The 17,849-nt window shown below is 44.7% G+C and overlaps 1 protein-coding gene across 1 annotated transcript in view; it reads right to left on the bottom strand.

The window, feature by feature from the left end:
* Positions 1-17,849, bottom strand: part of DRC11 (dynein regulatory complex subunit 11) — a gene marked incomplete at both ends in the record, with an annotated part of 160,145 nt that overhangs the window by 66,966 nt on the left and 75,330 nt on the right. Inside the window, 3 exons of the mRNA XM_082657936.1 lie at positions 9,138-9,239; positions 9,397-9,503; positions 16,513-16,588. Of these exons, the coding sequence (XP_082514062.1) occupies positions 9,138-9,239; positions 9,397-9,503; positions 16,513-16,588 (285 nt within the window). The remainder of the gene's footprint in view (positions 1-9,137; positions 9,240-9,396; positions 9,504-16,512; positions 16,589-17,849) is intronic.

Genomic DNA, 17,849 nt, shown 5'->3' with positions numbered 1-17,849 from the left:
TTGGTTTTTGCTTCCTATATTTTATAGTTCTGTTGTTTGGTGTATGCACATTTAGGATTAATATGTCTTCGATGGACTGGCTCTTTTATCATATGTAAGTTCTTCCCTGACTTTGATAATTTTCTTGGCTCTGAAATCTACTTTATGTGATACTAGAATAGCCATTCCTGCTTTCTTTTAATTGTTTGCATGATATATTCTTTCCATCCTTTTACTTACGACCTGCTTATATCATTATATATCAAATGAGGTTCCTGCAGACAGCATATAGTTGGGTCATGTTTTTAAATCTACTTTGGTATTCTCTGTCTTTTAATTGATGTGTTTAGACTGTTTACAATTAATGTAATTATTGATATATTAAGACTTGTCTACCATTTTATTTATTTTTTGTTATATTTTTTATTTCTTTTTCCTGACAGGGAAAACTGTCATCCTGTAGATGACTTGACCATTTTTAGAATTTCATTTGATAGTGTTCTTTGAGTATATTCCTTTGTATACTTTTCTAGTGGTTGCTCTGGGTGTTACATTATATATGCATAGTGAATCAGAGTCTACTCATGTCACATTTTGAGTGAAGTAGAAAAATCTTATTTCCCTTTACATGCCTTTACCCATCCCCTGTCATTTGTAATATTGTCTTAAATATTTCCTCTGCATCACTGAGAACCAAGTCAAACAATGTCATAATTTTTGCTTCAATCAAATAACATAATTTAGAAAGGGAAGAAAAGCCTATTCTATTTATATATTTATATATAAATTTTTATTGGAGTATAGTTGACTTACAATGTTGTGTTAGGATTTCTGGCTTTTCTTGAAAAGTCAGAAGATCTGGCAGGACAGGGTATGCCTTCCCGCCTGGCAATCACTGGCCAGAGCTGAGTCATGTGTGCTGTTTAGTTCATCACAGTCCTATGCCTGCTTCTCTCATTTATGGAACTTGACTGACACTGAAGGCATTTGAGTTTGAGACTCCCGAGGTAGACGATCCTTGGTTATATCACTGAGCACCTGCCACCTCTAGTATTTCTGAAGTACCCAGGAGGTCCATGACATGGAGTGTTTTGTGATTTCACTGATACCCAGATTACCTATATTTTTGGTTACCAAGTTATTTCTTCCTTTCTGATGCTCCAGGTTTTTTTTTTCTGAACCATTTTCTTTCCATTTAAAGAAGTTCCTTTAGAAATTCTCTCAGGGTGAATCTGCTGGTGAAAAATTATCTTAGTTCTCCTTCATCTGAAAATATCTTGATTTCTTTTTCACAGCTGAAGAATATTTTTGCTGGGTATAGATTCTGGTTGGCAGTTATTTTATTTCAGCACTTGAAAAAGTACTGTGCCCTTTCTTTCCATCTCAGTTTCTGGTGTGCAACCCACAGTCATTTAAGGTATTTTTCTCCTATAGGTAAAGCGTCATTTTTTTCTCTGGCTGCTTTACAGATTTTTTTTTTGTCTTCTGTAGTTAGAAGCTTAGTTATGATGTGTCTCAGATCATATGTCTTTGGATTTATCCTGTTGGGTATTAATTTAGCTTCTTGAATCTGCAGGTTTATATCTCCTGTCAAATTTGGGAAGATTTCAACCATTCTTTCTTGAAGTGCTTTTTCAGCCTCATCTTCTTTTTCTTCTCCTTCTGAGATTCTGATGGCATGAATATAAGATTTCTTTTAATAGTCCCATAGTTCCTAATTCCTGTTTAGCTTTTTTTTTTTTTTTCCCAGTTGATTTTCTCTGTTGTTCAGATTGGGTAATTTCTATTGTTCTATCTTCCAATTCACTGATTCTTTCCTCTGTCTCCTCTATTCTGCTGCTGAGCTCATCTAGCATTTTGCATACTGTAGTTTTAAGTTCTAAAATTTCCATTTGGTTCTCCTTTATATCTTCTACTTTTTTGCTGAGGCTTTCTGTTTTGTTTTGTTTTTTTCATTTGTATCTAGCAGCTTTATAATTACTCATTGAAGCATTTTAATCATGGCTGCCTTAACATGTTTGCCAGGTAATTCTAACATCGCTGACACTTCAGACTTGGCATCTGTTGTCTGTTTTCCTTCAGTCTGAGATCTTCCAGGTTCTTCTATGATGAGTGACTTTCAATAAAACCTAAACATTTTTGTATTATGTTATGAGACTCTGAACTTAATTTAAATCTCTTGTTTTAACTCTGACACTGCTCTGGCAGGGGAATTGTGTGTGTGTGCGTGTGTTGTGCTGTTACTGCCAGGAAGGTAGAAGTCTAGGTTACCCAATCCATTGTGGGAGGGGCTCCTTATATTTCTGGGTGGGGGTGGGAGTTCTGGCTCTCCATGTGGTCTCCACTCACACTGAGGTGAAGGTGTCCTTGTTACCACTGGGAACTGGTGAAGTTTTGACTCTCCACTAGGTCTCCTCTGATTCATCCCAGGAGGGAGGGAGGGGTGCCTTGTTATCACTGGTTGGGGGTGGAGTCCAGATAGATTCCCCATGTAGTCTCCACTGACATAGTGGATGGGAAGGCTTCGCAACAAATGGGCAGGAATGAAAGTCTTTGTTCCTTATTTGATCTTCTCTGACACCACTCCAGTGAGGGTGTTGGGTTGTCTCCTATGTCTTCATGAGGGAAGAAGTCTAGGCGCCCCATGGAGCCTTTGCTGGTGTGCACTGGAGTGGGGCCACATTTTTTCTGAAGTGTTTGGATGGTGCAGGGTGGTTATTAACTAAAACCTGTTTTGTCTGATACTGAGTTACACTAGCTATCTTTTGGCTAGTACTTTCATGGTTTATAGATTACCATCTATAGTTTATAGTTTATTTTTAACATATCTATTTGTTATGTTTAAAGTGTGTTTCTTATAAATAGCATATAGTTGAGTTTTGTTTATTTCCGGTCTGACAATCATTGTCTTTTAAAATAGAACATTTAGTCCACTTACATTTTAGGTAATTATGGATTAAATTAATTGGATTTAATTCTATCAAATTCATATTTGCTTTCTTTTTATTATTTCTTTTCTTTTTATTCCTATTTTTCCTTTCCTGTATTCTTTTTGATTAATTATTTAAAATTTTTCTGCTTATCTTCACTATTACTTTTTTGCCATACATTTTAGTATGATTTAAAAAATTATAAAATACATCATTAATTTATTACAATTTACCTTAAATTAGCTCTTTTTGGCTCCCTGAACAATGCAGCAATCTCACAAGTCCGTTTATTCCTACCCAACTTTTCTGTTGCTGCTGTTATATATTTTCTTTGTATGTATGGTACAGACCCTTATTCTTGCTTTAAAAACCAGAATATTTTAAGAATAGGTAGCTTTTTATACTTGCTCAAATTTTACATTTTGAAGAGCTGATTATTCCTTCTTACACTTTTGTTTTCTTATCTGGGATTCTTTTCCTTCAGCCTGAAGAATATCCTTTTAGTATTTTCATATTATGGGTCTGCTGCTGCTAAGTCAAATCAGATGTTGTTTGTCTCTATTTTATTTCCATTTTTGAAGGATATTTTCACTGGGTATAGAATTCTAGGTTGGCAGTTATTTCTTTCCAGTCTCTAAAGATGCTATTCACACTTCCTTCTGGCTTCCATGGTTTCTGTTGAGAGATTTAGTAGTCTTTCTTATTTTTTGTTATCCTGAAGGAAATGTGCCTTTTAAAAAAATCTAGTAAGAGTTTGCCTTTTATCTTTGACTTTCAGTATTTTGACTGTGATGTGTCTAGATGTGGTTTTCTTTGTAATCATCCTTCTTGGACCTCAGTAAGGTTCTTGAATGTGTGGGTGTGTGTATTTCATCTGATTTGGAAAATTCACAAACATTACTTTTTCATGTATTGCTTCTGTTCCATTCTCCTCTTTTGGGGAAAATTCTAATTACACATATGTTACAACTTTTGACCATGTCTCAAATCTCTCTTCTTCTCTGTTCTGTTTTTTATAGTATTTGTTTTTTCTGTACTTCAGTTTGGATTTCCTATTGACTTGTTTTTGAGGTCAACCTGCCTTTTGCGATGTCTATGCTGTTGTTAAACCAATTAGAAGACTTCTTATTTTTGGATACCATATTTTTCAACTGCAGAATGTTTATTTGTTTCTTTTAAATGTAGATTCTAAATTTCTATTTAAGTATGGCATTTTTTTCCCATTTATATATGCTAGCACTCAGGAATGCAAAATATAGAGCCAGTCAAGAATCTTATCCTCAAGGAGCTTCATGGCCACTTCAGGAACTCCTATGTCCTTAAAGTTTTTGTGATTAGAACAAGAGAGGAGCTCGAGAGAGAGAGATGGCCTCTGAGAGTCAGGACCTCACTCAGTGATGTCATAATGGGGGTGACAGCAAATCCAGGGTTGATTCACAGTCCTGCATATCTGCAAACTTGTTTTTGAAAGTACAGACTCTTTGTCTGTCTTGTTATCTTCTGTACCTCAAATGCCTTGAACTGTACCTGGCATACAGTGCCCAATAAATAATATTAAATGAAACAATCAGTAAAGATGATATGTCCCCCAAGATCTGATTTTGGATCTCTAAATCACAAGAGAAGGTGGAAAAGACTGCATTGTAAGTAGATTAAATTATAATGTGAAATATAATTGCCAAGGGAAACAGACTCTGTAACCTTCCTTCTTGTAAGAAAATGAACATGAAACTACAATAACTCATCAGAAGGTTGCTTGTTGAGTATGGAATAAGCAAAGGAGGTGTCTGGATGCTCCGAATTGCTACCTATGCCATACTGTGACATCTTGAGGCACTTATTTAGCCTATAGGGGTCAATCTGCATAGGATCTAGATTTGATTAATTCATTCATTCAATATTATGTGCTGAGGACTTGCTATGTGCCAGAAAAGGTTACAAAGGTGAGCAGAAAAGACAGTCACATAGTCGCTGGACTCATGGCCCTTCAGTAGTAGATTTGGGAAGGCAGAAACAAACAAAATGATCTCACCAGTAAATGTAACATTAAAACTGTGATATGATAAAGCACCAGGAAGACATGGTACTCAGCGTCGAGTGTATGTGTAGCAACCAGACTTACTTTGGAGGTCCCAAAAGGCTTTCCTGAGGAAGAAGGGCTTGGACTGAGACCCCAAGGATGAGTAGGGGTTAACTACACTCGGGACTGAGGGTGTGGGGGTAAAGACAGTTCTTGAGAGGGAACAGCATGTGCAAAGGCCCTGTGGTGGGAGGGAGCACAGGGTGTTTGAGGCACAAAGAGGAAGATCAGGGTGCTGGAGTGCAGCCAGGGAGGAGAGGTGGGTGATGAGCCTGAAGAAGAGGACACTGGCAAGGTTGGTCATGGCCTTGTAAGCCTGTCATCTTTATCCTTGGGGGAACCGGGGTGTCATTGAAGGGTTTCAGCATGGAGTGCTAAGGTCATATTTATATTTCGAAAGGAGCACTCAGGCTGCTGTATAATCTCTGATCAAGTCACTGTTTCTGGATAATGCTGAAATAATACTGTCAAATTCTATCCCTCTGAGTCCTCTTTCTCCTTTTCTATGTTCAAGGTTGCCCATTCCCCTTCTGCTAATGGTCTTCTTAAGGAGGGGATTTAGTATAGCTAATTAAGTTTCAGCTTACGAAATTAAATCATAATTATGTCTCCCAAGGTCATTTGGATTGGAATTTTGAGAACTGAAAACTCTACAGTTACACAATTACCATCAATCTATTCGGGTACCCTGAGTGCATCTATTGTGTATTCAACCAGTTTAATTCCAAGAGAGAAATTCATAGCAATTTCTCACCCTGTGACATGTCATGAGTTAGGACATGGTGAGGGCAGACACCAGGCTGCGAGGAGTGAGAGGGTGCCCTTGGGCCAGACTGATGATCAGATGCTGGGTAAGAGGAGGAAGGCTATTCTCAGCTGGAGGGGTACAGTCACCTCCTGGCTTCATTTTCCGTTTTGTTTGGCTTGATTTCCATGTTCAGTCATGAAAGTATCACTTTCTGAAGACGTGAAATTCATTAATAGGGTCAATGGGTGGCATATTTATTTCCTATTGATGAGGGAATAGCCTATAGAGAGCCCTCAGTGGGCTACAGAGATGGAGCCTCAGTAGAGGCCCATGAAAGACATTCAGAGTCAGAGTTAAACTGTAAACTGTAAAGTCAACACAAAAAGCATTAGGATAGAGCCACTGTAAAGACACCGTACAGCCCCTGGGCTGGCGAAACTAGTCACTAATGTAGCTGGGAGTGTGGTAAACTCTGAGGGAGTGTGTGAGTCCCAGGAAGAGGTGATGGACCATGGAAACCTGAGAAAGCCTTCAAAGGGCAAAGGCTGCCCACAGTCCTGCCAGCTCCTCTGCCTGGAGTATCCTGGCCCCAGAGGGAGGGCTGGCTCTGAATCAAAGTGGACCATGTTCACAACACTTCTGATGCCAGATGTGCGGGGTTCTCCCCCGCCAAGCAGTTTTCTGCAACACCAGCTGGGGGGTCCTGCAATCTAACTCAATTCTGACACTGTCTACCTGGAGATAGAGTCGGATCCCACAGGTTAAGGGTGATGTCCCACCAAACTGCTCCCCACCCCAATTCAGATGCCAATTGCCAAGTCCAGGTTGTCACCTATGTTTCTGCCCAACCGGCTATAAACCCCTCCTCAGGTATGATTAATTTGTGAGAGTGGCTCACAGAACTCAGGGAAACACTTACTTCCATCCACCAGTTCATTAAAGGATATGATACAGGATACAGAAGAACAGCCAGATGAAGAGGTACGTAGGGCAAGGTCTGGGAGGGTCCTGAGTGCAGGAGCTCCTGCCCCTGTGACATTGGGGTGTGTTACCCTCCCAGGATGTGGATGTGTTAACCCACCTGGAAACTCTCCAAATCCCATCATTATTGGGGTTTCACGGAAGCTTCCTCATGTGGGCTTGATCAATTATTAACTCCATTTCCATCTCCTGTCCCCTCTCTAGAGAATGGGGGTGGGTGGAGCTGAGAATTCCAGGCTTCTAATCATGGCTTGGTCTTCCCTGTAACCAGCCCCCACCTGGGAGCCATCTAGGAACCCACCCAGCATTGCCTCATTGTAACAAAAGACGCTTCCAGTGTGCTTATCACTTAGGAATTTTTTTTTTTTGGAGTATAATTGCTTTACAATGGTGTGTTAGTTTCTGCTTTATAACAAAGTGAATCAGTTATACATATACATATGTTCCCATATCTCTTCCCTCTGTGTCTCCCTCCCTCCCACCCTCCCTATCCCACCCCTCTAGGTGGTCACAAAGCACCGAGCTGATCTCCCTGTGCTAGGCGGTTGCTTCCCACTAGCTATCTACCTTATGTTTGGTAGTGTATATATGTCCATGCCTCTCTCTCGCTTTGTCACAGCTTACCCTTCCCCCTCCCCATATCCTCAAGTCCATTCTCTAGAAGGTGTGTGTCTTTATTCCTGTCTTACCCCTAGGTTCTTCATGACATTTTTTTCCCCTTAAATTCCATATATATGTGTTAGCATACGGTATTTGTCTTTCTCTTTCTGACTTACTTCACTGTATGACAGACTCTAGGTCTATCCACCTCATTACAAATAGCACAAAAACAGGAAGATAGATCAATGGAACAGGATAGAAAGCCCAGAGACAAACCCACGCACATATGGTCACCTTATCTTTGATAAAGGAGGCAGGAATGTACAGTGGAGAAAGGACAGCCTCTTCAATAAGTGGTGCTGGGAAAACTGGACAGGTACATGTAAAAGTATGAGATTAGATCACTCCCTGACACCATACACAAAAATAAGCTCAAAATGGATTAAAGACCTAAATGTAAGGCCAGAAACTATCAAACTCTTAGAGGAAAACATAGAACACTCTATGACATAAATCACAGCAAGATCCTTTCTGACCCACCTCCTAGAGAAATGGAAAGAAAAACAAAAATAAACAAATGGGACCTAATGAAACTTCAAAGCTTTTGCACAGCAAAGGAAACCATAAACAAGACCAAAAGACAACCCTCAGAATGGGAGAAAGTATTTGCAAATGCAGCAACTGACAAAGGATTAATCTCCAAAATTTACAAGCAGCTCATGCAGCTCAATGACAAAAACACAAACAACCCAATGCAAATATGGGCGGAAGACCTAAACAGACATTTCTCCAAAGAAGATATTCAGATCGCCAACAAACACATGAAAGAATGCTCAACATCATTAATCATTAGAGAAATACAAATCAAAACTACAATGAGATATCATCTCACACCAGTCAGAATGGCCATCATCAAAAAATCTAGAAACAATAAATGCTGGAGAGGGTGTGGAGAAAAGGGAACACTTTTGCACTGCTGGTGGGAATGTGAATTGGTACAGCCACTATGGAGAACAGTATGGAGGTTCCTTAAAAAACTACAAACAGAACTACCATATGACCCAGCAATCCCACTACTGGGCATATACCCTGAGAAAACCATAATTCAAAAAGAGTCATGTACCAATATGTTCATTGCAGCTCTATTTACAATAGCCTGGAGATGGAAACAACCTAAGTGTCCATCATCAGATGAATGGATAAAGAAGATGTGGCACATATATACAATGGAATATTACTCAGTCACTTAGGAATTTACAAGGGTTCCAGGAGCTCCCTGCCAACAAGCAGGGGCAGACACCAATCTTATATTTTCTCTTATCTCTCAGGACCCTAGTATGTGAACATGGAATATTGGAATCCAACTAGCTACTCTAAACCACTATGAGACGGATGGGTGGCAACTGAAAATTCAATTCATCGGATTCCCTGACTCACGAAGAACCTGCTCATTGCCACTGGCTTCCCCTACAGAGCTTCTACAGGGAGAGACGGGTGGGCATTTGAGACACATGCCCCAGCTCCTCCGATAGGTCTCCTCCCACTTGTGGGGCTTGGGTACCACGGATCTGCAGTGATGGGGGACTGGGGAAGTTACTCCCAGACTGTTGGATTTATCTCATTTATGAGCCCACAGCCCTGAGGGCTACCTGGTGGACCGACGTAAATTCACCAAAGGTAGGCACGTTTCCCAGAGAATCAGCCTGGGACAGCCGGGGTCCGCAGGCAGCACGCATGGATGGGCCACTGCCCGCGGGGGCCGGGCTCCTGGTCATGGTTGGGATCTGCTCTCGGCTTCCCGTGCATAAGGACCACTCACCTCTTTACTTCCTTTCTTCCTTCCTGTTTTGCCCGGTAATTCCATCTCTCTGTTCACAGCTAGTTTTAAGTTTTTTAGTTCCTGTCTCATCAGCTCGTCAACCTAGGTGAATACAAAAGGTTTAGGTGACTTCGCATGACTTGTGTTTTCTTTGTGAAGTTATAAATAGCTTAAATTCTGGGTAGGTTATTAACGGGAAATTGTAACAAAGCACTGCAGCGAATGACTTGCTGGGACTACAGCATAAAAGCAGTCTTACCTGCAGCCTGATCTCCGACTCCAATTCTTTCCGTTTGTCCTCTTTGATCAGTTCGGGATCATAGCCCTGGGGGACATTCCACGATTCATCTTTATTCTTCCACAGGTCTGTACTCCAGAAGGATAAAGAAAAAGAAAATGAAATTTTTTCAGTGTGAAGACTAATGTCGACTTAAAAAAAATGTACGACATGAGAGTTGTGAGTCAAGTTTTATTTGGGGCAAAATGAGGATTATAGCCCGGGAGACAGCGTCTCAGAGAGCTCAGAGAAACTGCTCTAAAGAGGTGGGGGGGAAGGTTAGCATATATGTGATTCTGGTGAAGGGGGAGTCCAGGCAATCCAGCATATTTTCTTGCAGAAGGTTTCTGCTCGTCTCGAGGAGCAGTCGTCACCATGAAGGATTTCAGTGCTTTTCTAGATAGGAGGAGATACAAGAATTGGGCTCATAAAATCTTCTCCTGAAAATACCTAACTATTCTGAAGACCTGCTCTGCCAGTTTTTCCCAGAGCACAGAGGGCCTCATGCATGCTCTCCACCTTGAACTCCTTTCAGGGGGTGTTGGAAGTCAGCAGCCGCAGTGGCTCATGATCTAATCCTTGTAGAGGTAGAGGGCCAGCGCCCATTCCTTTGTGGTTGACACTAAGGAACGCAGTTTTGTGACATATAACACAAACTCAGTTTTCTGCCCTACATCCTTCTCCACTTCCCAAACAGAAGGATTGTCCCTGTATAATATCTAAAAAATAAAGAAGGAAACTGCTAATGTGTAAAGATCCAATACAAAAGTATGAAACAAACAGTATTCTTCCATACGGTTAAAAACATGTAAAAAATAATACGTTAATTGTGGGATTATACAGTTATAGGTGACTGTTTCTGTAATATGCTTTACATTATTTTTATTATGCAAATGGTGCGCTAAAATAGGAGAGATTTTGTTGCTAGTTCAACTCACCAGTAATTTACCCTGGCTCCTAGTAAGAGCCAACACGGAATACACAAGTACCCACTACTCGCCCCTAATTCAACGGCTCTATTTTTGTATCACTTTTTGGATGTTTTTGAAATCACACACATTTTACATTTCCCTTTTGCCTGGCAGTTAGGAGGATGGTTAGAGAAATGTGACCCTAGAGGAAATAAGGGTAATTTTGTATCACTGGAATAAATGGGAATAAACCTGTTTTCTCAGAAGGGGAATTCCAAATTGCGCAGAGGTGCAGATCACTGGATCCTGGCTGCGGGATCGGGGGAATCTCCCAGGGGAAAAAGACTTGCCAGTTTGGGAAATGAGATCTCTTCCCTGAATTTGTGTTCAGCATATGATGGAAAATTTCTGGAACCAAACCTGCAACCACCACTCCGCTGGGCCACTTTGCCGGGAGCGCATCCCTGGAGCACGGATGTCGTGCAACTCGGGAAGGCAACCGGGGGCCACGGGGCCCCAGGCAGGGGTTTCCCCACCTCTGTCTGACAACGGCTATGGCTTGGGAAGAAAGGGGGTCGTGCGGGGCCTGGATGGCAGGCGGTGAACGATGGGATGGAAGTTTCTCAAGCACAGCTTCTCCTACGAGCACCTCACGGGATCCTGAGACTAGCCAGGACTGTGTCCCCCGACACAGCTCATCAAGAAGGGCGGCATTAGAGGACAAGCCATAGAGGACAGTCACGGTCACAGGCAGAAACATATATCTGGGCGCACAGAGCAGAAGGTGTCAACTGTGAAGGTGGACAGCAGAGAAGATTCTCGGAGAGTCAAGTGGGCAAACAGATGAGAGAGGAGGGTGGAATCTTCACGTAAATCATGGAGGCCGGGGATGAGCAGAAGCTGCGAGAAAGGAAAGGAGAAGGGACGGCACGTGGTGTGAGCCAGGAATGGCTGCAGATCCTGGGGAGATGGAGCAAAAGGGCAACGAGATGCAGATGCACAAGAACGGGCGACTGGGCGAGGGCATCGCCTGGAGGGCTCCAGCCAGGCGGCAGCCCCGGCAGGTGGGTCCCCCATGCTACTGCTTTCCAGCTGCTGGTCTTACAGTCTTCCCTTTCCTTGTCAACAGTCTCCACCTCTCGAGGGGCGAGGAACCAGGCAGGACAGCGGCTACTCTAAAAACACTTGTGCCCAGAGAGCAGGTGGAAGTGAGGAGGCGGAGGACCACTGGGTGTGTCCTCTTCGCGGCGTCCGAATCAGGGCCACACAGGATGCAAGGGGAGCAAGACGGGATGTGGCTGTGCAGCTCCAGTTTTCCCAAAGTGTGGGTCGGCTCCACAAGCCACAGGCTGGAGACCCTGACACTGCTCCCAGAGGCTGGCATGGAGATCTCTGGAAGCGAGAGGGGGCATCACAAGGTGATGGCCACACACAGGTCAGACCTGGCTCACTTCCTGGTCAGTTAGCTGGGCAGAGGGGTCGGCCTGTCTGGCTTCCAGGCCCGGCGAGGGCTCTTAGGCTCACCGGCCTCCCACCAGCCAACCAAGGGCAGTGCGGCCTGGAGGGGGTCAGCCCTTGTCTGGTCACAGTCTGCGCCAGGAAGATAGCAAGCAGAAACCGACGGGTGATGCAAAGTTTCAGGGGCAGATTTTTGAAAATGAGGATGATGAAAGTACCCAAACTTTTTCTAGGGTGGCTAGTGTGGATTTATAAGAAATCGACAAGAAACACATCACAGAGGGGGTGAAATTTTCATAGAATTGATTCACCCACATGTCCTTCCCAAGCAGGGTGGCCACGTGAGAGGTGGCCCAGCCGCGAGGGCTCAGACGCTGGGACGGGATGATACGGCAGGAGAGGTTTGGGGGTGTGCCTCCTGTACGCCTGTCTGAGGGTGACATCAGTTTCTGCTCTGGCCTGAGCGCCTGTCCGCCCTCCCCCCCAGAAGGGGGATTTTGCAGTGAGCTTGGAAGGTGTGAATACACAAAGGCGAGGCTGGCTCACGGGCTTGAAGGCAACCGCCCCTTCTCTGTGCGTTTTCTGAAATTTACATAAGCTTAGACTGTGGAAAACTTTGAAATGCAGGAATAACATAATGCTTCTTTTTTATGGGTTTCCAATTGTAAGCTCTCCCCCTTGAAAATACTATAACTGTGTTAAAACGTGCTATTCACTAATAACAACTCTTTCCTAGCAGATTTCCACCTTGTATGATGACTAAATCTCCTCCCACAGCAAAAGCCACCTGTTTCATTAAGATCTTTTAGAGCAAAACTGCTTTGTTATTTAAAGGAAGCTACGCTGCTTTTTCACGGGATAGATTTACTAAGACTGGGAAGCAATGCGTTTCAAAATGAAAGGAACACAGAATATTCAACAGAAAGGAAAGCAAGATGTGATTATTTATGTAAAAGCAGTGACGTTCCCATTTCTGGAGCTGTAACTATATGTTACAGATAAAGCAGTTCGTAGCAGCCTTTCCCGGTTTCACCTCTAGTTCGCGTAAATGGACCTCGTTTTCCACTGCAACTTTGTTTTTCTCATGACACTTTTGCACAGGGCCCTTCTCAATCCCTTCAAGAATTTCATGGACATTTCTGAATGCCGGAAGCTGTTCATGGCTCTCAAAGGAAAACAACGGCCCGCTCTTTCCTACAGCAGAGAATGAGCTTTTATCCCAGAATTGGGAAAGCGGGAGCTGCGGCAGCTTTTGCACGTGGAGGGGTGACCGAGGAGGGCGCTTCGTCTCAGTGATTAAAATGCTAATGTTTCATCTGAGAAGGAAAAGCTTTGATTTTTATGAAAAGAATTCTCAGATGAAAACATTTAATTTCTGTAAGTTACTGAAGACCTGACAGATAGCTCATCAAACGCCCCAACAGCCAGCTAGGAAAATCACGCTTCATCTGTCCTGCTCCCGAGTGGCTTGTGTTTTCTTAGTCTTGATGGAAACAGATATTACACACCAGGTGTGGGTCGGTTCAAGAGCTTTGCTGGGTGGGTCTGCAGGCTTCCCATGGGAACATTAGATGGCCCCCAAATTAATTACTGTTTTTATCAAAATAATGCATGCACCTTATTTTAAAGTCAGAGTATTGAGAAGATTATAATAAAAAAACTCTGCCTTCCAGTTACACTGTCCAGTGGCATTTATTCCCACATTCATTCATTCAAAAATGCCTTGACTAGATTCAGATTTATTCATAAATCTGATCTATTTGTAAATTATGAAATTCATGCCCTGCCCTCATGGACCTGGCGCCCCCCTCCCACCCCCTGCGGGGAGACAGCAAACACACACACGGAAGTCAGAGGGAGGTGAGTAAAGTGGGGTCAGGGGCGGGCACAGGTGAGGCGGGAGAAGGCCTGAAGGGAAAAGCATTCCAGGCAAGGGGAACAGAAAGCACGACAGCCCTGAGGTGGGGAGGGCAGCCCAGGGGAGGGGGGTGTGAAGTGATCTAGCTTCACGTGGGCTCTTTTGGTTGGTTGTTCCTCTCCCAATGTCTAGATAATACGCGTATACTGCTGCTTCTTGATGTGTCAATTTTAGACACAGGCTCCTGACTCCTTGTTAAGGTAGGTGAGAATTTTGCTCTTCCCCACTTTTCTTTCTTTCTCCATATGCAGTTACATCAGAGGCCAAGGGAGCCAGGCCTTCCAAATCCCGAGTGCGAGTGCATTGAGATGTATCTGGCACCTACGACTCCCCACCAGCAGCCCCTCTCAGGACACCCAGTAGGACAGGCTCCACCAAAATGAGGGAGTAACAGGAAAATGAAGGGGTGACAGTCAGGGAAGGCAAAGGAAGCCCCAAGGAGGACAGCTGGCAGGGCTCCAGAAGGGAGGTGTTCAGAAGAAGAGTAGCTGGTCAATTACCTAATGCGTTCGAAGGCCTGGAAAATTATCTCGAAGGTTGGAGATAGATGTGCAGATTACGAAACAAAAGACAGTGTGTACAGACCAATACATGAAGTCATGCGAAGTGGTGTCTTCACAAACGGCAGCTATTGTCTGCGACCCAGCCCTGAGTTCCGGGGGCACCACAGCCAGGCCTGTGACTTACTGCGATTCCTAGCTGGGTCCCTCGGAGGCAGCTGAGGCCAGCCTAACAAGCCATCCAACTTGTGCCACTGTCCCCACCCATCTACCGCCACCGCACCTGGTGTGTTGTGAGCCTGCGGACGGCATGCGCCAGCTCTGTAGCTCCAGGCTAGCATTGCACCTGGACACTGGAGTCAATCAATGTTTGTTGAGTGAATATGTAAGTGAATGGATGCTTTGATAGTGATTGCTTGGCACCATTGTTTGTTAAAGAGTTGGTATTATCTTGGTGGGAATGTAAGTTGGTGCAGCCACTATGGAGAACAGCATGGAGGTTCCTCAAAACTAAAAACAGAGTTGCCGTATGATCCTGCAATCCCACTCCTGGGCATATATCCAGACAAAACTGTAATTTGAAAAGATACTTGCACCCCAGTGTTCATTGCAGCACTATTTACAATAGCCAAGACGTGGAAACAAATTAAATATCCATCGGCAGAGCAACGGATAAAGAAGATGTGGTACATATATACAATGGAATACTACTCAGCCATAAAAAAGAATGCAGTGACGCCATTTGCAGCAACATGGATGGACCCAGAGATTATCATACTGAGTGAGGTAAGTCAGAAAGAGAAAGACAAATACCATATGATATCACTTACGTGTGGAATCTAAAATATGACACAAATGAACTAATCTTCGAAAGAGAAACAGACTCACAGACATAGAGAACAGACTTGTGGCTGCCAACAGGGTGACGGGGATGGGGGAGGGTTGGAGTGGGAGTTTGGGGTCAGCAGGTGCAAACTATATAGAATGGATACACAACAAGGTCCTACTGTATATAGCACAGGGAACTATATTCAATATCCTGTAATAAACCATAATGGAAAAGAAAAAGAGTTGATGTTCTTAAACGTGAATGATGGCAGGTCTTCTATCAGTAGACCTGATAGAAGATCAGACCTGCTGATGGTGGGTAAGTGATGTTTACCGCTCCTGGTTGTTATAAAGGTAAGTAAGATGGGAACAAAACACAAAGCCTTCTGCGTCTCGGGCACCTAATCAGTGTTAATTTACCCTTTGACCTCCTTCCTCCCCAATTAAGGCAGTCGCTAAATCCTGCTGGGGTCATCCTATCCCTGTGCTTCTGCCTTCGTTCAGCATCTCAGGTAGAGTGGGACCCTTGCCACTAGTGGTAAGTGAAAGAATTTCAGGAGGCACACGGACATTCTTTTTTTTTTTTTGCCACACTGCACGGCATGCGGGATGTTAGTTCCCTGGCCAGGGAGTGAACCCGCTCCCCTTGCAGTGGAAGTGTGGAGTCTTAACCACTGGATTGCTGGGGGGAAGTCCACGGACATTCTTATTTTATAGAACCGGCATATCAAACCTGCAACGACTTTTGATATAGTTGCTGAGGACGAGGCTCAATTAATTGGGATAAAAACCATGCATCAATTAAAAATAGATATTAAGTAAATAACAGTAGCGGTGCTGTCCACCTAAGACCAGAATTAGGAAGGAGGCACGCATGTGACTGGAGTTTGGAAATATTCTACTTCACGCCATTATTGCATTTTTCAGGAATTTCCAAATAACACTGATGGCCAGGGTCGCCTTGGCAGGTCCTTCTGTGTTGGGGTTTGTTGTGAGGGTGGAGTGGGACCACAGGAAAGTATAATGAGAGTATCTCAAAGACCAATTCGTACACTTGCCGAATGAGACAGATTGTACTCTGCTAAGTATGCTGAACATGGCAGAAAAGATTTAGGTGTCAGTGTTCAGGCACGAGTCTTAGTCTAATAGGATTAAAACATTTTACTGTACATACGGCATTGATTTTCTTAATTTAAACAATCCAGGGAAAATCCTTCTTCCCTTTCATTCCTAGCAAGAGAATGTTCAGCTGGAGTCTCAAGGGTTTAACACAGAACAGGGGTTTAGATGATGTTCTCATCTTCCTCTTTTACCAGTTACATGCCTTGAAGCCACCCAAAGGAATTCTAAAAGAGAGACGGGCAGAAGGTCTTGGCTGTGAATCGCATGTTTGCAGCTTCTCATGGTTGGGCACCAAATTCTGCCCAACAGAGGCTGAGGCCGCACTGGGTGGACAGGAGCACACCTATTCTGCCCCACTGACCTTTGTATACGTTGTTTCCTTCTTGCATCGTATGAAGGAAAACACTTGGCGACATCTGCCAGCCCTCACCTTCGTCCTGTGAAAGCAGAATAATACACTTGTTAACTCCAGGCAGAGTTTACCTGTCGTGATCAGACAGTAAGAGGCATGTACATCGTGGTTGCTATGGCTACAGAAAAGCACGTAGACTCTTTTCTGGTTTGTGCGGTGAAGGTCCAGCCCCTCGTCTGCCCACCTGGGCAGTTTCCCTGCTGACCAGTCTGAGCAGGGAGTGCTGTGTCCACCGACCAGGGCGGGGATGGTCTGGAGACCTGGCTCTACCTTCAGGCTCCCTGGGGTACCCCACCCCGAGTTTGGTCCTGTCCTCTGATGCTCTGCTCCTCCCTTGCTCTGAAAGCTGATGCCCACCCACGTCCTGCCACCTCCTTCGCCATGTTCCCGTGACCCAGGTTTGCTGCTGCTCTCCGTCTGTGTTCTGCTCCGCCACTTGTCAGGTGGTGGTTTGCAGGAGCACCCGGGCTGCTCCTTTTGTGGCTTGCCTGTCCCCTCCCTGGGCCAGGAAGCCAGTCCTGAGCCCCAGCCTGAGCTGGAGGTCCTGCCAGCCTCCCTGCCCCGGGCCCCCGCTGCAGAGAGAGCCCGGTCACGCCACCCTTGGTCCCGGCTGCCCCTGTGCAGCCAGCTCGGAGCTGCAGGGACACCGGCCACTGCAGCTGGAGGGTCTGCCCCGACCCCCAGCAGAAGTCGCCCTACACCACCAGGGCTGTTCCGCATCGTGAAGAGCCATACCTCGCCAAGCCCCACCTGACGTTTCTGGGCAATAATGTTTGTACAGTATTAAAAGTCTGGTGCCCGATGACCAAAATCCTGGTTATTGTCACCCCACAAAGGGCAAAAGGAAGGATGCTGGTCTGCACCATGTCTATGGGGAGTTTCCCAAAGCAATCAAAGTGCTCTCTGTACAGCTTGAAGGAGGAGCGGCCATAAGACAGTGAGCATCTCTGGTGACTCTGGGCACAGGACGTGCTCTCGTTTCTGGGACCCCACGCGCCATGGGCCGTGGTTCGGCAGCGCCCGTGTACCGGATCCCCGCCTACCTCTCCTCCCCTACTCCACGTGGCAGTCGGGAAGACATGTGAAACGAGCTCACGAGAGCTATGGGAGCTCCCAGGAGGAGGTCAGGGTGGCGGGAGGACTCTGCTTTCTGCGGGGGTGGGGTGACACGGGGGACCTGCTTGAACCACAGCTCACGGAACACGCAGGGGCTAACACAGCCTCCTCGCGAGGCCACCTGCCTTGCAGAAGCGGGGGGAGAACCTGGACCCAGAACTCCTGGGGGC

The sequence above is a fragment of the Grampus griseus genome (assembly GCF_964374135.1).
Source record: "Grampus griseus genome assembly, chromosome: 7".
Taxonomy (NCBI): Eukaryota; Metazoa; Chordata; class Mammalia; order Artiodactyla; family Delphinidae; genus Grampus; species Grampus griseus.
Note: the sequence above shows the minus strand (reverse complement) of the source record. Positions and strands in the feature narration are given on the sequence as shown.